Source organism: Zootoca vivipara, chromosome 14 (assembly GCF_963506605.1).
Source record: "Zootoca vivipara chromosome 14, rZooViv1.1, whole genome shotgun sequence".
NCBI classification, from domain to species: domain Eukaryota; kingdom Metazoa; phylum Chordata; class Lepidosauria; order Squamata; family Lacertidae; genus Zootoca; species Zootoca vivipara.
This window is the reverse complement of record NC_083289.1, coordinates 48887133-48906685: the sequence shown is the minus strand read 5'-3', so window position 1 is coordinate 48906685 and position 19553 is coordinate 48887133. Positions and strand designations below refer to the sequence as shown.

The following is a 19553-nucleotide window of genomic DNA, read 5'->3' as shown; positions in this document are numbered from 1 at the left end:
TTTCTTTGAATGGGGGTCTGTACCTATCATTTGAGAACCACTGGCCCACACACTAGGCAGGTGTTAAATTTAATCGAATAGCTACTTTACAGAAGTTACAAAACGATGTGGTTTTTTAAAGCCCCAAAACAAGTGTTAACCACGGCTCCCTTCCTTTCGCAAGCCAGAGTCCTTGGACTAAATCCCCCACCACCTTAAAAAAAAAAGGACTGTGCAAGAGAACTTCAGAGCAAGTAAATCTTTAAAAATACATATACGTATGCTGCAACCTGTATTTTTCATACACATTAAAAACTGCTTGTGGATATAAAATGCCATGCCTGTTTCCTAGCTCTGGTATATAAAGTGCCACAAGAGCTTCTCAAGAGTGCAAAAACAAAAACAAATAAAAACCAGTGTTTATTATATGTTCTACTTAAAACTCATCTACATCCCATTTCAGGTTTTGCAAAAGACACATGCACAAACCTCTTTTGAAGATCAAGAATACTAACTCCCACCCCATAGCCACAAATCCCTTTCCAAAGCTCACATATGCTCTCAATGCAACGGAAACGCATTAGGATACAGTGGAGGCAACCAGCCAGGGAAACTATTCACTCGGACCTTCCATGCCAGAGCTGATCGCAGTGAGAAATTCTGAACCACACATGGACGACTAAATTCCATTGGCTGGACTGATTTCGAATGTGTAGCTTTAAGACAGATCCTTGTTCTTAAGGATGGCGGGATAATTTTGCACTCCTGTACAGTACTTCATTTAAAAGAGATGCCCTATAATGTACTGGGTGCTGCAGGACCACAGCAGCACCTCCTCTCTACCTTTTGATCAAGCCAAGTAGAGCTGGAATAAGCAAGTGGTCATGATGGGAGAAGCCCTACTGAGAGGCCGAGAAGGGGAAGCAGCAGGCGGAGCCAGTGGCTGCTAGCCAGGCAGAAGTTTCTGTTCATGGCAGGTAGTTCACAGGCTCCCTTATCAAAAGGTCTAGCACGAGGCCAGCTTCTCTGCTTTAGAAATGGGAGAGGCAGGTACAATTTGGGAGAACGTTCTCCATTCAACCTTGCCAGTCAAATTTGAGGAGTCTTTAATCTAGTAATAGCTACCACCAAGTAAAGGTATGTACCAGTTTAATTAGGTGGGGAAGGGGAAGAAAAAACCATCCCCCCTCCCTTAATAATAAGCTATCCTGCTCATATAAAAAGTTCATTCAGAAAGGTTGTATATCAAACAAATGAAGGGGGGGGGGAGTTTTCAGTCCAACTAGCCCTGTCTTGTTCCCTGAAGAAGGAACATAAAACTTCTTGAATGTCTCATGGAGGAAAAGAAGGGCCATTATGAAAACAAAGCCATATAAAACAAAAAGTAAATTATTTAATGCATTAACGATGTTAACCTCAAGATAAATCCACAACAGAATGAGATTTTTTCCTTTCCTTGCAGAGAATATTTGGGGAATCACACAGTACTGAGAAGACATCATTTTAATTTTGCTCAATGTCCAGGCGAAACAGTTCAATTTTTTTTAACACTCTGATCCTAAAGGTGGTTCTCTTTAGTTTTTTTTCGGTTTTTTGTTGCTCTACGACAGAGTAGCAAGTAAAATGTGATTTTCAAGAATAACTGGATGGTTTGCTTCCTGATTCGTCTTCCTGGGAGCCCATACTCTGTCAAGGAAGCAGAAAAGTTGTTAAGACCTACTTCCAAAACACAGGCAATAAGAAAAAGAACAGGCCAATTCACACCATACATTTAAAGCACTATGATACAACATTTAACAGTCACAGCTTCCCCCAAAGATCCTGAGAGGTGTAGCAGTTTGTGAAAGATGCTGAGAGTTGTTAGGCGACTCCTGTTCCCCTCAGAGAGATACAATTCCCAGAGTAGTTAAGCAATCCACACCTCTTCCCCATGTGATTTTTCTAAACATTGGAAATTACTCTGAAGCCATTTCTTGGCTTACATTTCAGTCAGGTAAAAAGAGCTGTAATTTGGGGATGACAAAGAGAAGCGTGTCCTTGTGAATCCAGCAAAATAGGAAATGGCACCGCTGGGACTAATCTGTAAGGTGGTGAGAGGAGGGATGCATGGCAATGGCGCAACCCACTGGTTAAGCAGCAATGCACTGTGTTTTCTATTCAAAAGAGGGTGCTTGCTTCCATGCATGCTTGATGTTTGGCTTCCACGCACATAGTTCAGTTGGTTAGAGAATGGTGCTCATATTGCCAAGGTTGCAGGTTGAATCCCCATATGGGGCACCTGCATATTCCCGCATTGCAGAGGGCTGGACTAGTTGATCCGCAATGTCTCTTACAAGTCTACAATTCTATGAAAAAGGCCAAACAGAGCTGAGTCCTGCCACTTACCTTCTGCACAAACTGAGGGTTCACAGTGATCTCCTGATCCATGGCTTTCAGTCTCTCATCAAGCTCTATACATTTCAGCATCTGTGGAGAGTCAGATTATACAGGACAGCCACCGTTTGTTAGCTTCATCATCCACATTGAAGGCCTATGGTCAGACGTGTGTCAGAATTCCCAGGCACCACATATATAGACTCTTGGAATCCATCCCAGTAACCACTTTGAACTCTTTATCCTCTCCCTTGCCATTCACTTCAAGACTACTGCTTTACAGATTTGGGCATCGCTACAAATATCTGTTTGTTGCTAAGAACCCAAGCATCCGGGACAGGGCAGCAAGGAAGAAGATAACATTGAATGCATTTTCACTGGGCCAGTCAAGGTAACCATCAGGAAGTCGCCGCTGCCCAAAGCCACAATCAGTACTGAAATGCAGCGACCAAGGGCAAGGAAGGAATTTGGCCCATCCCATCTGTTGTTTCTATGGCAGGAACAGACAGAAGGTGGAAGAGGATCTGTTGAATTGTGTCTGGGTGGTCTGCAGAAGGGTTCCTTGATGCCCAATTGTTTAACTGCAGCAATCTGCACCAGGACGCCAGCCACTATTTTGCACTTGGCTTAATAATAATAATAATAATAATAATAATAATAATAATAAAGAAACCAGAAGCCTGTCCATCCTTGCACAGCAGCTAGAGATGTAAAGTCTAGAGGTTTTTGCTGAATTTTTCTATTTCTTTTTCCAGCCTTCTACATCTCCACTGACAGTATCCTTGAGCTCTGATCACACGTCCCGAGATTCCAGTGTGAGCCACTAAAGGTCCCGCTTTTCCTGCCATCTTTCCCCATGCCTCCATTTGGCACAAGCCGCAGATCTGTGGTTTTTGATGTCCAAAGTGACTAGGCCCTCCTTGTAAATGAGCTCACAGAAGTTACTACCCTGCACATTCTTTTTAAGTCGCTGTTTAGTCAAAAGAGGAGCGGCTGTTGAAAGCAGCGAGAGGATGGGCTCCACCCCCTTTGCCAGCTCTTTATTATTATCATTATTATTATTAGATTTTATAAAAAAGAAAAATATTATACAAACAAGTATACCAAGTTTTCTCAAGTCATTTGTATATCACAAAAATGGCATAATGTGGAAAAATATCCACAGCGTGTTTCATTATTAGTGGTCAATGTATAAGTTCTTGGTTTATGAACTGGTTTAAACAATTAAGAAGAAGAAAAGAAAAAAGAAAAAAGGGGGAGTGGCAAGTGGGATCGGGTCAGGTGCTAATGCTTCTATTATTCTACTTTGTGTGTGTGTGTGAGGGGTTGTGTCAACGTTACTGTACTTGTATGGGTTCTCTTACTATTCACTTGTTGTGTTTCCTTGGTCGTGAGAGAGGTTGGGGATGGCCTAGGCCCTAGGCTGTGGTTGGTTGTCTTTGGTTGGTTGTAGTGAGAATTGCTTTTGGGTGTGAGTGTGTATTTTTGAATCAGGTTAGCCAGATTGATTTGTATGCTGTCGGGGGATTCTTGTTGTTGTTTTGTTGGGCTGTGTATGTGATAAAGGGAAACCAAACTGGGGGGGGGGGGGGGAAGCCATCTTCTTCTATTTGTCCCCGTGTCTGTTTCAGTTTATTGGTTAATTTTTCCTAATAAGGCTGTTTCTTTGGCAGGTCTTCTGACAAGGAGACAAGCAAAGAAAAAGAAAAAGAAACCAATTGCTGGAAGTGCAACAACAGGCATAGGCAAATGCGGCCCTCCAGATGTTTTTGGCCTACAACTCCCATGATCCCTAACTAGCAGGACCAGTGGCCAGGGATGATGGGAATTGTAGTCCCAAAACATATAGAGGGCCGAGTTTGCCTATGCCTGTGCAACAGGCTGTCACAGAAGAAGCAGGTGGTTCTGTCCCTCCCTTTCCAGCCTGATCACTCTTCCAAACTCAACTGATTGATTCCCATGGTTGGCTTAGAGCAGGCTTCCTCAAACTCGGCCCTCCAGATGTTTTTGACCTACAACTCCCATGATCCCTAGCTAGCAGGACCAGTGGCCAGGGATGATGGGAATTGTAGTCCCAAAACATATAGAGGGCCAAGTTTGAGGAAGCCTGGCTTAGAGGACTGCCATCTTATGAACACACACCTGGAAGCAAGGCCTATTAAACTCAGGGCGACTTATCTGAGACTAAACATGCAGAGATTTTTCAGCTGCGCCGTTTCAATTAGCTCTCACACTCTTTTATATCCAAAATACCAGAATCTTGCCTTTCAACTTCATAAGCAGCATCAGTTTAAGTGCCTGCTTTCCATAAATTCACTGCCTGAATTCATCCCTTTAACTGTGAGGCTGGAAGATTCTGGGGGTGGGCTCTGCCCATACAGGAGAAAGAGGAGGGTGGGGACAGAATGAGCTATGCTTCAGACTTCCTGGCAGGAGGAGGGCGGGAATGGCCTTTTTCAATTATCTTCTCTGAGTTAAATCAGAACACCTCCCAGAGAATTCAAAAGCTGGCACAGAATAATAATAATAATAATAATAATAATAATAATAATAATAATAATAATTTATTATTTATACCCCGCCCATCTGGCTGGGTTTCCCCAGCCACTCTGGGCGGCTTCCAACAAAATATTAAAATACAGATATTCCATCAAACATTAAAAGCTTCCCTAAACAGGAAGTGACTAGAACCAGCTCTGGGTTGTGCTAGGTATTTGCATGCTTGTTTTTTTAATAGAATTAATAGGGAATTCATAATGTGCCACAGAGCATGCTGTTCTACTGACTCATACTGCCACTCACGGCAACCATAACCGAGGTGAAAATGAAGGGTGATTTACCTCCTGATCGATATTGTGAAGCATAGCTGGATTGTTGTACTTCTCAGGGTTGTCATGGAAACAAACCATACCATCCTTCTGGTTAATACTTGCAAAGATTTCGCCATCTTCTATCTGAAATAACAAGGTTTCGGTGTTTTATGATTTGGGCGCTCTTCCTGTTTCATCTTGCCCCTGCCATCCCACCCAGAAGACCCTCCAACTGCCTGTATTTCCTGCATCTTAACTGACAGCAAAACCTCCAAGAAAGGCAGTCCTCCCCATCTCATAACCAGGAATGTGTGGTCTCCAAATAATAATAATAATAATAATAAACCCCCCTTGTTTCGACATGAGGATCAATACGTTCTGATTTGTGCTATCATAATATCATTATAATATCATTAAAAACTTTGCCTATCCTGGTAAATTAAGTTGTTAGGAATATTCATTATCATCCTATTGTACAGGTTAATGTTGACTACTTGCAATGACCTCTAGTTTCTTTCCCCCCGAGAAATTTCATTGTTCCCGCAAGGGGACAATGACAATAAAGATTTATTCTATTCTATTCTAAATTTTCTGTTTTACATTTTAGAATATTCATTTAAACAACCTTAAAATATCAATAACTTCCCTTCTTCTCTTTCCATGGTTCATGTTGCATAACACAAATCCCTGCATATTTTAGATAAACTAAACCATTCAGTATTCCATTATCACATCCATTAAAACTTATTTACACTGTTATCTTAATGCTGCCCACGTTTTCAAATAAGCACAATTCTCCTCCATATATTCAATAAACATTTTCCAATCTTCTTTAAACGTATGTTCTTCTTCTTCTCTTATTCTATATGTTAGGTCCGCATGTTGCACATCTTCCATATGATCTCTAGTTTCAATTGTTTGCAATTAACCTGATCGCTACCGAAAGCAATATACGCAGAAAAGGGATGTTCAAATAAATACGACCTGACATTTCGTTCAAAAAGCAACATTCCTTACCATATGAAGGACATATTTTTCTGCTTCCTGAGGCCCTGATAGCTGCACTCTACTTGCCATGTCTTGTAACGACAGTGTTAAAAATGTCTGAAATCCAGAAGCAGAGCAGATTCATTAGAGATTTCTGCAAACTCTGACCAACCCCCATGGGGGACTAGCATCCTGTACAGCACACCCAGGACTACCCCTGGAAGCCTGCAAAAAGGCAGAAGCCAGGATAATCAGAAGCCAGGTGTGTGATGCTGTCAGCAGGTAACATTTTAGACTTTATGAAAGCACCCGTGAGAACCAGACAAGCAATTTTGCCACCCAAGACACACCTGCATAATGTTCCCAAGGACTCATAAGAATACAGCAGAATGGATGCCTCACCTTAGTTAGCCTCTGAATGTTCTTTTTATAGAGAGATGACAAGCACTGCTTCACCAGACCCATATTATTATCCCTAGTGAAGGTCTCGCTGTGCTTGTTCACCAGATTCCGTAGCTCCGAGGGCTTATTGGTTGCATACACTTGCGCTAATTCATGGTAGGCGTTGCTAAGTGGCTGTGATGAGAAAGCAAAATAAGACTTTTTTAAATGCAGAGAAGGGCAACTCAAAACACTAATGAGGGCCCCTATCAGGAACTAGTGATCTCAAAAGTAGTCTTATCCCAACACAAAGCATTGGTCTATTTAGTCCAGTTTTGCCTGCTCTGGCTGGAAGCAGCTCTCCAAGGGTCCAGGGATTTCCCCATCTCTGCTACCCAAATTATTGTTAGCTGGAGATGCCAGGGATTGAATAGAGGACCTGGACTGCAAAGGTTATGCATTGCAACACCTCTTCTCCTTATAACCTGGAATGAGTCTGCTATTCCCAAAAATCTCCTGCTCTTTAGTTTTTTTCCTAAAAGCAAGAGAGAAAACAGACAACTCCAACTGCACAGCTTTGCCCGTTAATTTTATTAATTCCAATTATTACTTTTACTAATGCTCAATTTCAAATGGCAAGTATTGATTTTGATGCATGCTGCTGTAAATTCCGTTTTCTGCTTTCTTTTTTTCCACTTTTTTCCACTGCTATGGCCCAAGAACTACTGCAATTAAAGTTCTCCTCCTCTGCTATGGCCCAAGAACTACTGCAATTAAAGTTCTCCTCCTCCATCACAGTTTCGGCTTAATTCTTTTTTCTTTTTTTTTAAATGCACCAATACAGGATTTCTGGAGTCTTACCTTAACGAACCTACCCACTATCTGGGAGGTATACTTCGGAAGTTGCTGCACTTTGCCAAGTAGTATCAATGAAACTAGGATATACTTTTTATAGGATTCCAACATAATATGACTGACTGCCATGGCAGGAGTTGTTATAGCCTGTAAAAGTAAAAAAAGATAAGGGAGCAAATGAAAACCACCAGAAACAAACTCACACACAGAGAGAAGCTGTATTTGCATGCAGTCCTAATCCGTGAGCCATGGTCAAGCAGATTATTCTGTGCACATGCAGCAAAAGCTCTCCCTGTTGTTCCTCGTGTGCTGCAGTAGAGAAACGAACTTCTGTTTCCTTCCAAACAAACCACAATCCTATTGGGTGCCCAATAATTATTTTCTCGGAAGAAACAAGGAATGGTATATATGGGAACGGCTTGGGCGCTTCCTTTTGTTCCTTCCTTTTTATACTGTATACCAGGGGTCAGGGGCGTACCCAGGATAAAAATTAGGGGGGGCAAGGGGCGGGGCCACAGTGGGAATGTGGGCGGGGCTACGTTGCCTGCGCCTCCCCGGTCTTCCGAGGAGGCGTCCCCAGGCTCCCGCTCCCGGCGCCAAGCTCCAGAGGCGCACGGGGAACGCGAGCCTGTGGCTGCCTCCTCCGCTTACGCTCCCCGCGCGCCTCTGGAGCTTCGTGCCGGGAGCGGGAGCCTGGGGCTGCCGTGCCTGCGCCCCTCAGCCTTTTGCTTCTGGGGGGGGCAATTTCCCCCTCCTGCCCCCCTGCCTACGCCCATGCCAGGGGTGGGGAACAAATGCAGCCCTTTGGAACTCTCCCCCAGACCACGTCCCTGTTTCGCACCTTGGGTGATTTTGCTAAGGTATGTCTTTGAACTCCGATCATGCCTCTTGCTTGACTGGATGGAGGACAGAGAGGGGTGGGTGCAGAAACAAGCCTATTGTACCCAAGGTAACATTGGGTAGCCCATTGTTCTGCCCACTTTTGCCTCTGTCTCCACCCACCGCTGACCTGTGGCCCTCGCAAGGTCACTCAGAAGGGGATGTGCCCTCAGGCTGAAATAGGTCCCCCTCAATATTGTATATCAATCCATTTGTTAGGCAGAAGCGTAAGTTAAAGGGAACACCTGAGACAGCACAGATTTGCTAACGGCCTATACTGTTATGGATGCTAAGAATTGTCTCCAGGTGAGCGTAGGTTTTATAAGTGGAGGAAGTCTTCTTTATTATTTGTAGGCTCTTGCTGCAACCAGAAATGACTGGGGAAATCTAGTAGCTTCTGATGCGCCCATCAACAGAGCTGTTACAGCCTGAAGTTGACCCCTCCTGAGGCACAGAAAGCTCTCCTTCAACACACGGGTGTGGGGTGGGGGAAGTTACCTGCTCATAGAAGTACAGCGCTCTTTCAAAGTTCTTCAGCCCAGTGTATATCATGCCACCATAGTAGTAGTAACATAGAAAGTGCTTTGCATCGTAAGCCCCATTCTCCTTACAAATATCCATCATGTCCACATCTAGATACGGAAGGGCAGGTTTAAAGCATTTTGCTAACAAACAGAGCTGAAACAAAACAGACCAGAGTTACCAAAAGAAGAAGAAGAAGAAGCCACTTTCACATGCTGCCTTTGTTCAAATTCAACTCTGCTTTAAGAACAGGGCTTTAATCACAAGTCATGGCAAAATGCTAACGGAATTACGTTACGAAACCTCATGAGAGAACAAGATGCTGAGAGTCTCAGCACCATTTCCCTCCTGAAGTGAAATAACTCTAATAATTTGGACTCCTGAGAAATACGGACCATTACACTGGCAGTCAGGAGAGAGTGAGATTAGGGGGTGGTCACAACTGCATTTACAAAACATGCAAATGGCTTCATCAGGATGCTTGGATAGCTCTCTGTTTAAGCATTTAGCGCATTTTTTAACATCTAAGCCATTGCTGTATATTGTTTTAAATGTCTGCTTCGCTTTTGGGAGTGAAGTCCCATTATGTGTTTTACAAGCTGGTCTCCGACCGTAATAATAAATTATTATTATTAGCTCTCTGTTTAAAAATAACCTGGGTTAATGTAGAATGTGTAGCAGAACTTCTGACTGCCTTCCCACCTTATAAGCCTGCAAGTCCCACTATTATTCATGCCTTTGCTAAAAAGCTCAACAACAACTTCAATCCTAAAAAAAGGTCAACAACTTTGGTTGGCCCTTCACTTCATCAGATCTGGCCCTCTTTGAAAAAAGTTTGGACACCACTGGAAGCATGGCATTACAGATCCTCTAACAGCTTGTCTCATCCCTGGAGCCAGACTGAAAGAGAAACGGAACAAGTTTCTCCATCTATTGAAGTGACTTGATGCCAATTCACACAGCTACCTGGAGTCGCAAGGTTACTGACAGCACAAAGTATCTGGAATGCTTTATTGCTGTAAGCAACTTGTCCATTCCTGGGTTTGAGTCAAAAGCTAAACTGGCAGATGCCGTGTCACTGTTGACCAGCTGCCCACTGTGAACAACTAGCTTTGTAAGGAACTTTGCAGTGCTGCAGGAAAGGTCGCCATGATTCAGAAGTTCCGCAGCAGCACAGCAAGCAGCAGACGTATTTGATGAGCCTTTACTTTTGTTTCAACCTATTCACTGGAATATACATGGCTGGAAGGGAAGGGACCGTGAGGATGTTTTGCTGAAGCTTCCTACACTGTGAGCACCCTCGAAGCAAAAGCACTCAGCCTGTTAGGCTTCCGGATTCCCTTACCTGGCAAAGATCTGCGTGTATTGAGGTCAGCTGGTTGGTGTTCATCTGCATCTTGTCTATGGCTTGCCTGAGAATGCCTATTCCTCGCAGGGGCTGTCGGAAAGGTAACAGGTCTCCATTATGGAAGCCTCCGCAAAGGGACCCTGGCGGCAGCGCTTATAAACAAAAAGCCGCCGACAACTGACTTTAATCTAATAAGTAACATTTCTCTACCGCTTACATTAAAAAGAAATCTTGAAGCAGATCACAAAAGGAAAACAAAAGTTCAAATCATTTAAAACAGAGAAACAAGCATCACTGATAAAAAGAGAAGAAGGAAACAGTGTGAATTATCAGGGAGGGCCCGAGAATGAATCGTTTCAATGGTGGCCCCACTTTTATGGAACACTCTTCCCAGGGAGGCACACCTGGTGCCATCACTAGCAGTTTTTAGGTGGCAGACAAAAACACTCTCATTCACCCAAGTATTGGATGTTAATTTTAGCAGAGTGGGATGTGTGCATGTATGTATTTTAGGCTGTTTGATTCTTGGTCCCCCCCGAATAATTTGTATTGGTTTTCCAATATTACCCCAATTATACAATTTATACAAATACCAATTACAGTAATTCTGTTTTAATGTTCATTTTTTGTAAGTCACGTTGATTTTCATTTTTTTAAAAAAGTCAACGATAAATAAATAAAGTTTTTACTAAATGGCAGAGGCACCAAATCGTCGGTGTCTCCCCCCCCAGAAAAGGAAGAAGCAGAGCACCCCAGAGGGTAGGCACTGCCATGAAGAAGGCCCCTCTCTCTATTGGTGCCAGATGACAGTCAGTAGGTTGGAATGCGATCTGCAAAGCCTCCTTTTATGATCCCCGTGATCAACCAGGTCCAGTGATCTAACATGGAAAGGTGGTTCTGCTGTACCCCAGGTATTGGAAGGGCTGGGAAACATACTGCTGGTCCCAGGGTCAGCATAAAAATGCCTCCTCTAGTATGAAAATAGCAAGGTTATATTGTGCAACATACTCCAAAGAAGTGAACAGAGAAAAGAGAAAAGGTTCAGAATTAGTGCATGAGTTGGCCAGAAAACATGTACTAGCTCAGCACCCTAAAGAGAATCTGGAGCATATTTGGGCTTGTTTACCTGTTTCCGCTCCACAAGGGCATTGGTTAACTGATGACACAGGCCAGCAACTGGAGACAACGAAACAAGAAAAAAAAAGAGTGAGAAGCCCCACAAAGGGAACACATCAAACGTGGCAAGATGCAAGGCTGCTGATTTAACTCACAAGTGTCTGTTGCGTATCGAATGTGCTCCCCATTACAAGTACTGATAAAAAGCTGGACCTGCGAGAATAACGTTTCGAAGTCAGGGACGCTGGGCATGGAAAACTTCACGAACCTGAAAATGAAGACAGAACCCACGTTTCAACAGGAGCTTTTACGTGAAAATGAGCACGGCTCTTAAAAGCTGCCAGAAGGCAGACTAGGACTGCTCCAAAGGCAAAGAACCATTGCTTCAATCTGCACATTCTAACATTTCTTGCAATGGAAACATAGCAATATGCAACCTTCATGAATAAAAATATAAAAACTCCCATACAGCAAGTCTGTACACCCTTTCAAACCTTCGCTTCAAAAATTTCAAATGAAGGAAAGTAACTTACAAGACTGCAAGAACCCCTAAGGAGTGTTCTTGAACATCCAGGGCACCGAGCACCGTATCCAGGTGAGAAAGGTTTTTTGCTAGCAGCTCTCCACTTTTGTTGATCAGTTCACAAAGCTGAGTCATTTGCCCTGAAACAAAAAAAAGGGGGGCTGTTACATTTCAGCTCAATAACGGTATATAAAGCAAAGGCTCCCAGTCGCACCTTTATGTACCCGCTGTGTTTGCACCAAGTGCAAGGACCTAGGAGGCTCCCTGGCACCAAGTCAGACCTTTGGCTCCTCTTGCTCAGTACTTCTGACACTGATTGGCAGCATCTCTCCAGGATTTCAGAGAGGAGGCCTGCCTGGGGAAGTCAGGGAGTGAAGCATGGACCTTCTGCATGAAAAGCACATGCTCTACCACTGAGCCATGGAAATACGATCAGCGCCATTATCTTGGGCAACGAGTGAGGACAATGCTTCTTCAAATGTATCCTTTCTCCTCCATGAGCTATACTACCGTGTTTCTCCGAAAATAAGACACCGTCTTATACTTATTTTTCCTCAAAAAAACAAACAAACACTATGGCTTATTTTCAGGGGATGTCTTATTTTTTTCCTCCTCCTCCTTCCGCGGCCGGCATTGCTGCTGTGCCTATCACTATGTCTTATTTTCGGGGTATGGCTTATATTCCTTGAATGCTTAAAAATCCTGCTACGGCTTATTTTATGGCTACGTCTTATTTTCGGAGAAACAGGGTAGATGGGAAGGACACACCTATCTTTTAGGCACTGCTGTTACAGTCTAGGAAGCAATGAAAAAGGGGCAGGGAAGAGGAGAGAAGGGAGTGGGAGTGTGTGTGTGTGTGTGTGTGTGTGTGTGCTGCAAATGAACCTTAGCTATATTTTGAGCTAAGCCTGTTTGCACCGATTGGCTCTTCATAAGTACATTCGGAGTGGTGAAAAGCCTCTTACGGAAGAAGAGAGAGACATTCCAACTCTACAATTCTATGATCTTGCTCAGGCATCCCCAAACTTTGGCCCTCCAGATGTTTTGGACTACAATTCCCATCTTCCCCGACCACTGGTCCTGTTAGCTAGGGATCATGGGAGTTGTAGGCCAAAACATCTGGAGGGCCGCAGTTTGGGGATGCCTGATCTTGCTAGTGATGGAATACGATGGAAGAATGTACAGCGGGGGAAACTTTTACAGGGAATGTGGCAATGGGTGAGAGAGGTGTTTTAACAGGTGTTGCAGATAAAACTACTTGCCTCTTTTGCTATTATTCTGCAGACACCATTTAAACCCATCCACCACCCCCAGCCGAAACTAAAGCAGTGCCCCTCCTACTCAACACCACCAATACACCCATCACGACAGCATAGAGAACATCTGAGCTCAAAGCTCCAGGGAAGGAAGTGCAAGAGAACGGGGGTGCCTGAACTTTGGCAAACAGGTACTTTAAAATTGTCCAGCAAGTTGGAAGCTCCCAAAGTTAAGTGCAGCATGAGAATGGAACAGGGACAGCAAGATCTGGAGAGCATCATATTAGCTATCCCTAGTCTCCAAGCTTTAAATAAGCAAGAGCATCAGTTTGTGGGAGTTTAAGTAAATTCTAATATACTGTAATCTGAATTGCGCTTCACTTTTGTAGAGGGTTTAATTTTCAGATTAAAACAGCTGGAATTTGAGGGAGGAGACTGAAAATCCAGAGACACATGAAATACCATGGACAGCACCACAGCTGAAATCCTAGGGCAGCTAGTGAAAAAATAGTACAAGTCTTTCCTGAAACCTTAGATGAAGAATTTACGGTATATAGAGCAGGTTGGGCAAAAGTCGATTTGGATTTAGCATGAGATCTCTGGGTGATGTGCAGTAGCCCAGCAAGGGTTTCTGACTGCCAGCCATTTTAACAATGACAGCAACTGAAAGCCTCTGTCACTGGTTTCTGAAATGATGGAAAGTTGGAGTGGGGGATGAGATGGGGATTTTTATGTGTCAAGGTTGACAGCTTGAATTCAAACAGGTCTCACCCCCCCCAAAAAATTTTTTTTTACCATCTCTTCACTAGGACACTTTTTTCCAACTGCTTTGCAAAGTGCATTGAAGTTATCATTAAACACAATGCATATTTCAGAGTCTGGCAAGATTTTTAAAAATTATGTGCATGCCGAGCATAATCTGAGCTTAAACAATATTGGGGAGATTAAGTTTAACTTCTATGCATAAGACACTCAGTGTTTCTCATTCACACATAAGCTTTACCAGTTAGATCAACACTACGAAACCCTCATCAGGAGAACACAAGAGTCACGTGCACAAGAGACCCCATAACCTCTGAATGCAAGGTTTGGGTACGAATCAGAGAACAGAATGGCAGTACAAATTGTATCTCTTTTGTAAGACATATACTCCTTCCTTTCCAAAAGATGAACAATTATTTAGACCAGTGATGGCTAATTTCTGGCCTTCCAAATGCCGCTGGCTACAATTCCCATCATCCCTGACCACTGGGCATGCTGGGAAGGAGCTGATGTGAGTTGAGATTCCACCAACATCTGGAGGGCTGCAGGGTCCCTGTTCCGCACTGCTGTTTAAAAACAACCACACCAGTAAAACATAGCACACAAAACGTTTGAAAGACCTGCTCCCTAACACATCTCACCCCTCCTCATTGTATTCCCCAACATGCTGGCACCCCTTTTCCAATAGCCACAAAGTTCAATGTGAAGTGTCAGGCTGTGTCTGAAAAGAACTTTCAGGATTATTCACTTCTGTTCCCTGATTAACCCTGAAAATCCCCTACAGACATTGAAAGGTGGGGGTTAGCCTATGTTCCTATGCATGCAGCACTGCCCATCTTATCTCTAGAAAACCTTGACTTAACAAATGCTGAGCAGATGCAGCAAGATGTTTTGAAGAGTGAGCAAAAACAGAACTGTGGTGAGGTAGGGCTGGCTTGTTTTGGTAGCATCTATTTCATTCATTCATTCATTCACTCATTCATTTTATTTGTATGCTGCTTTCCTACAAAAAATATCATGCTCAAGGTGGCTTAACAACACAGAAAACAGAAATACATTTCAAACAAACAATACCAAAATAATTTTATAATAACATAGCAAAACAACAGCAAATATAATAGCAGTAAAAAAAAGATAGCAAAAATAGCAAGGGAGTGTCACAGTTGCACCTTAGTGCTAGAATCTTCCTTGTCTGCAGACATAAACCTTCAAATAAAACTTAAAGGATCTCCTTGTGGTGGTACTGTAGGGTTTTCCTAATGTTCTGTCAACATGGTATAATTCTGGCCATTCAAGTCTTGCCCCCATTCATTCTTCCCCTTTTGCCTTCAAGCCTTGCTCTGAAAGGGTACATGGTGCCATCTCTCCCCTCCCCCCAACAAATTCAAAGCCTTCCTCAAAAGGCATCACCTCAAGGCTTGTAGCTCAAAATCAAACCTAAGGATTAGTAACTACTCGCACTTGCTCCCCTCATCTCTCAAAGATTCCTTTTCTACTATCAAAAAGTAGACTAAGCTCCTTGTTGGCTAGGAATCTGTCCTTTTAAATGTTATTCTTCAAAGCCCCAATAACAGTGGTAGTAGTTATTTATTTAAATCCATTTACACCCCACCTTTTTCCCCTGGCAGGAACTCAAGGTGACTCATAGGTGAAAATAGGTAAAGGTAAAGGGACCCCTGACCATTAGGTCCAGTCGTGACCGACTCTGGGGTTGCGCGCTCATCTCGCATTATTGGCCGAGGGAGCCGGCATATAGCTTCCAGGTCATGTGGCCAGCATGACAAAGCCGCTTCTGGCAAACCAGAGCAGCACATGGAAACGCCGTTTACCTTCCCGCTGTAGCGGTTCCTATTTATCTACTTGCATTTTGACGTGCTTTCGAACTGCTAGGTTGGCAGGAATAGGTGAAAATAAGAACAGCTAAAAACATAGGGAGGAATTATAATTAGTGATTACTATTAGTAGTAATAGTAGTAGCTGTCACAGCCACCTGGTGCAAGGGACTAAAAGGAAACTTCTGCAAATTTATTTACCTAGTTTTAACATTTATACCCCTCTTAACCCCCAAGGAGCTCAGGACTGCATGCATTATCACAGTCTTGTGAGAATGGTTACCAAGCATTAGCTTGTTAACCATATCCAAAAAGGAATTCCATGCAGATGAATAAGGTGGTTGATGAAGGAAGGATGCAGGGTTCCATTGCTCTTCTGCACCTAAGATATACACCAAGGACCCAGCACAGAAACACAGCAGAACAGACAGCGCACTCCATCCCTTTTTAGGGATTCCAGCAAGCTGGCAAAAATGTTTTGCAGGCGGTAACTTGTTTCAAGGCTGCATTATCATGATGGCTTATTATCACAGTAGCATCATGAGAACATAACACAAAGCAAATTGGACCAAAGGCCCATCTAGCCCAGCATCCCACAGCGGCCAGCAACAAAACCCACAAGCAGGACATGAGAACAACATGGGAACATAAGGCAAACCAGATGGATCAGGCCAATGGCCCATCTAGTCCAGCATCTTGTTCTCACAGTGACTGACCTGATGTCTGCGGGAAGCCCGCAAGATGGACATGAATGCAATAGCACTCTCCCGAGGTACAATTCTCAGCAACTGGTATTCGGAAGTATGACATGTGACAGTGGTGGTACAACACAGGCATTGTGGCTAGTAGCCACTGATAGCCTTGTCCTCAATGAATGTGTTTCATCCTCTTTTAAAGTCATCCAAGTTGGGGGCCATCACTGCCTCCTGCAGAAGCAAATTCCAGTTTAACGGCACTGTGTGAAGGAGGACCTTCTTTTATCTGTCCTGAATCTTCCAACATTCAGCTTTGTTAGATGTTCACAATTCTTTTTTTAAAGAAGACATTTTATTAATCTAGATGTTCACAAGTTCCAGCATTGAGTGAGGGAGAAAAACCTCTCTCTTCCCGCTTTCTTGATAAAGTACTATGTCACCTCTTACTTGTCTTTTATCTGAACTAAAAAGTTCCAAATGCTGCAACCTTTTCTCATAAGGAGAGTTGGTGGCCACCACAGCCTCCTGTGGAACCAATTTCCATAGTTTTAACAAAGTGCTGCATAAGAAGTCCTTGCTTTTATCTGTTGTGAGGAACAATTGAGGGAGTTGGGTGTGTTTAGCCTGGGTAAGGATGGGACCCAGGTGGCGCTGTGGGTTAAACCAGAGAGTCTAGGGCTTGCTGATCAGAAAGTTGGCGGTTCGAATCCCTGCAACGGGGTGAGCTCCCGTTGCTCGGTCCCAGCTCCTGCCCACCTAGCAGTTCGAAAGCACGTCAAAGTGCAAGTAGATAAATAGGGACCGCTCCAGCAGGAAGGTAAACGGTGTTTCCGTGCGCTGCTCTGGTTCGCCAGAAGCAGCTTCGTCATGCTGGCCACATGACCTGGAAGCTGTCTGCGGACAAACACCGGCTCCCTCGGCCTATAGAGCGAGATGAGCGCCGCAACCCCAGAGTCGGACACGACTGGACCTGATGGTCAGGGGCCCTTTACCTTTACCTTTTTTTAGCCTGGGTAAGAGGAGACTGAGAGGAGATATGAAAGGCAGCTTCAAATATCTTAAGGGCTAGCACATGAGAGTTGGTGGCCGCCACAGCCTCCTGTGGAACCAATTTCCATAGTTTTAACAAAGTGCTGCATAAGAAGTCCTTGCTTTTATCTGTTGTGAGGAACAATTGAGGGAGTTGGGTGTGTTTAGCCTGGGTAAGGATGGGACCCAGGTGGCGCTGTGGGTTGTTTTCTCTTGGTCTGAAGGGTAGGACCAGAACTGATGGATTCAAGTTACAAGAAAGGAGAGTCCGACTAAACATCAGAAAGAACTTTCTGACAGTAAGAGCTGTCTGAAAGTGGAACAGACTCCTATGAGAGCTGGTGGGCTCTCCTTCCTTGGAGGTTTTAAAGCAGAGGCTGGATGGCCATCTGTCATGGATACTTTTGTTGAGATTGCTGCATTGCAGGGGTTGTCCAGATGACCCATGGGATCCCTTCCATTTCTACAGTTCTATGATTCCACTATTCACCAATGTTGGAAGATTTATGCCAGTTAACAGGAAGTACTTCTTCAAGCAGCGCCCAGCTGAACTGTAACTTGCTCTCACATTGGCAATGATGACCACCAACCTGGATGGTTTTGAAAGACGGTAACACAAATTCACAAGAGGACAGGGCTACTCGCCTGGGTGGCTAAGCTTTGCCTCCACAGTTGGAGGCAGCAATGCTTTGAATGCCAGTTGCTGGAAAATGCTCTTGTGCTCAGGTCCTGCGTGCTGGTTTCCCCACAGGCAAATGTTCATTCACTGTGAAAGAAAGATGCCGGGCGAGATGGGCCACTGGCCTTTTCCACAAGGGCTCTTCTCATCTTCTTAGGCGCACTGGTTGTCCACGAGTTCCAGCGCTATTTCCTTCTAGCCATCCCTAAACCTCTCCCCCACCGCCTTTACAACATGCGTCGGATCTGTAACCCCCCCCCCCCAAAAATCCCTTGCACGAGGCAAACGTTAAGGGGGTTAATCCTAAAACGCCCTGCGGGGGAAACACGAAAATGGGGAGCCGCGCCCGTTTCCATCCCGAGAAGGCAGCCAGGGGGCTTCTTTCCCCGACACCCACCACCACCCAGGACGGGATTCGAACCCACGTCCCCCTCCACAGCCACCGCCTCCTCCTCCCCCCACCAGGCCGCTTTCGCTCTCGCCATTCACGTGCGCGGCTGGGGGCCGAGGGGAGCCGGAGCCGCCCGGTGGGTCCCCCCGCTTGACACCCGCCAGCCACCCGGCCTCGCCCCTCAGCCCGGGTCCCCGGCGGTCACCTTGGGCCGAGAGCTGCCTGACGCTGTTGACGAACTGCTCCAAGGCGGACGCCATCTTGGCGGCTCGCGGGAGGCCGCGGCGGGAGAGCAGCGAGGCGGGGGAGACGGAGCGGGCCCCGCGCCGGGGAAGGAGGGGAAGGGGGTGGGAGGAGGAGAGGAAGTCTCCTCTTCTCGCTCCTGAGGCAGCGTCTCCGTCCGCGCAGGGCCAATCAGACGCCGCTTCGGAGGGCCGCGGGGGCGGAGCTCCCCGGGCGTCATTTCCGGCGGTGGGGCGCGCGCGGGCCTAAGCAAGGGCGTTGCCATGGGAACCGCCGCTCCAGGCCCTCAACCCGGAAGCGGCCCTCCTCCGTGCAAACAGAGGCAGCCGCCAACTGTCACTCGCGCTGTCGACTCAGAAGCTGCGCGTTTTGGGCTGGGGAAGGGTGGCTTCTTTAGCCTGGCACCGCAACCCGTTTTGTCTGCTTTCAAATTGTCGTCATTGTTTATTACCCAGCCCGTAATAAACTTCCTTATCTCCCTCCTAGATAGGACATTTAGGTGGCCACAATGCCCTTTGCAGCTTTCTACCCTGTCTGGCAGACAAAAACATAGTAAGGATGCAGCGAGAACCCAGCCTGGTTGCTAAGGGCCAGGGTGACGTCAGACGCGGTGTGACGTCACACATAGTACTTCACGCTACTGAGAAGCACATAGCATCTTCCTGTTATGGCTGCTTATCACTTCCCTGCTTATCACTTCACTATCACATCATCCTATCATCATTATTGTTTTGTTGCTGTTTGGAGGTGTGTAGCACAGTTGCATAAGCAAAAAGAACAAAAGATCCTTGTGGTACTTTAAAGATCAACACATTTTAAGTTATTTATTTATTTAGGTGCATTTGTACCCTACTCTTGGGCCAAGAAAGCACAGCCAATTGCATAAAATCAAT

At 45.0% G+C, this 19553-nt stretch overlaps 1 protein-coding gene across 2 annotated transcripts; it reads right to left on the bottom strand.

The window, feature by feature from the left end:
- Window positions 1-1352: 1352 nt before the first annotated feature.
- On the bottom strand, window positions 1353-18763 carry COPS3 (COP9 signalosome subunit 3). 2 transcript variants are annotated; one of them, XM_035131581.2, is made up of 12 exons: window positions 18623-18763; window positions 11784-11913; window positions 11406-11518; window positions 11261-11310; window positions 10132-10224; window positions 8763-8942; window positions 7392-7532; window positions 6552-6725; window positions 6180-6266; window positions 5193-5306; window positions 2365-2445; window positions 1353-1665 (listed from the first exon to the last, which is right to left on the bottom strand). In XM_035131581.2, exons 1-12 carry the CDS (start codon window positions 18675-18677, stop codon window positions 1612-1614), a joined length of 1272 nt encoding a protein of 423 aa, XP_034987472.1. In that variant the 5' UTR covers window positions 18678-18763; the 3' UTR covers window positions 1353-1611. The 2 variants fall into 2 exon arrangements, with proteins under 2 accessions (XP_034987472.1, XP_034987471.1); XM_035131580.2 differs by lacking the exon at window positions 18623-18763 and adding an exon at window positions 16340-16658.
- Between the last annotated feature and the right edge of the window lie 790 nt (window positions 18764-19553).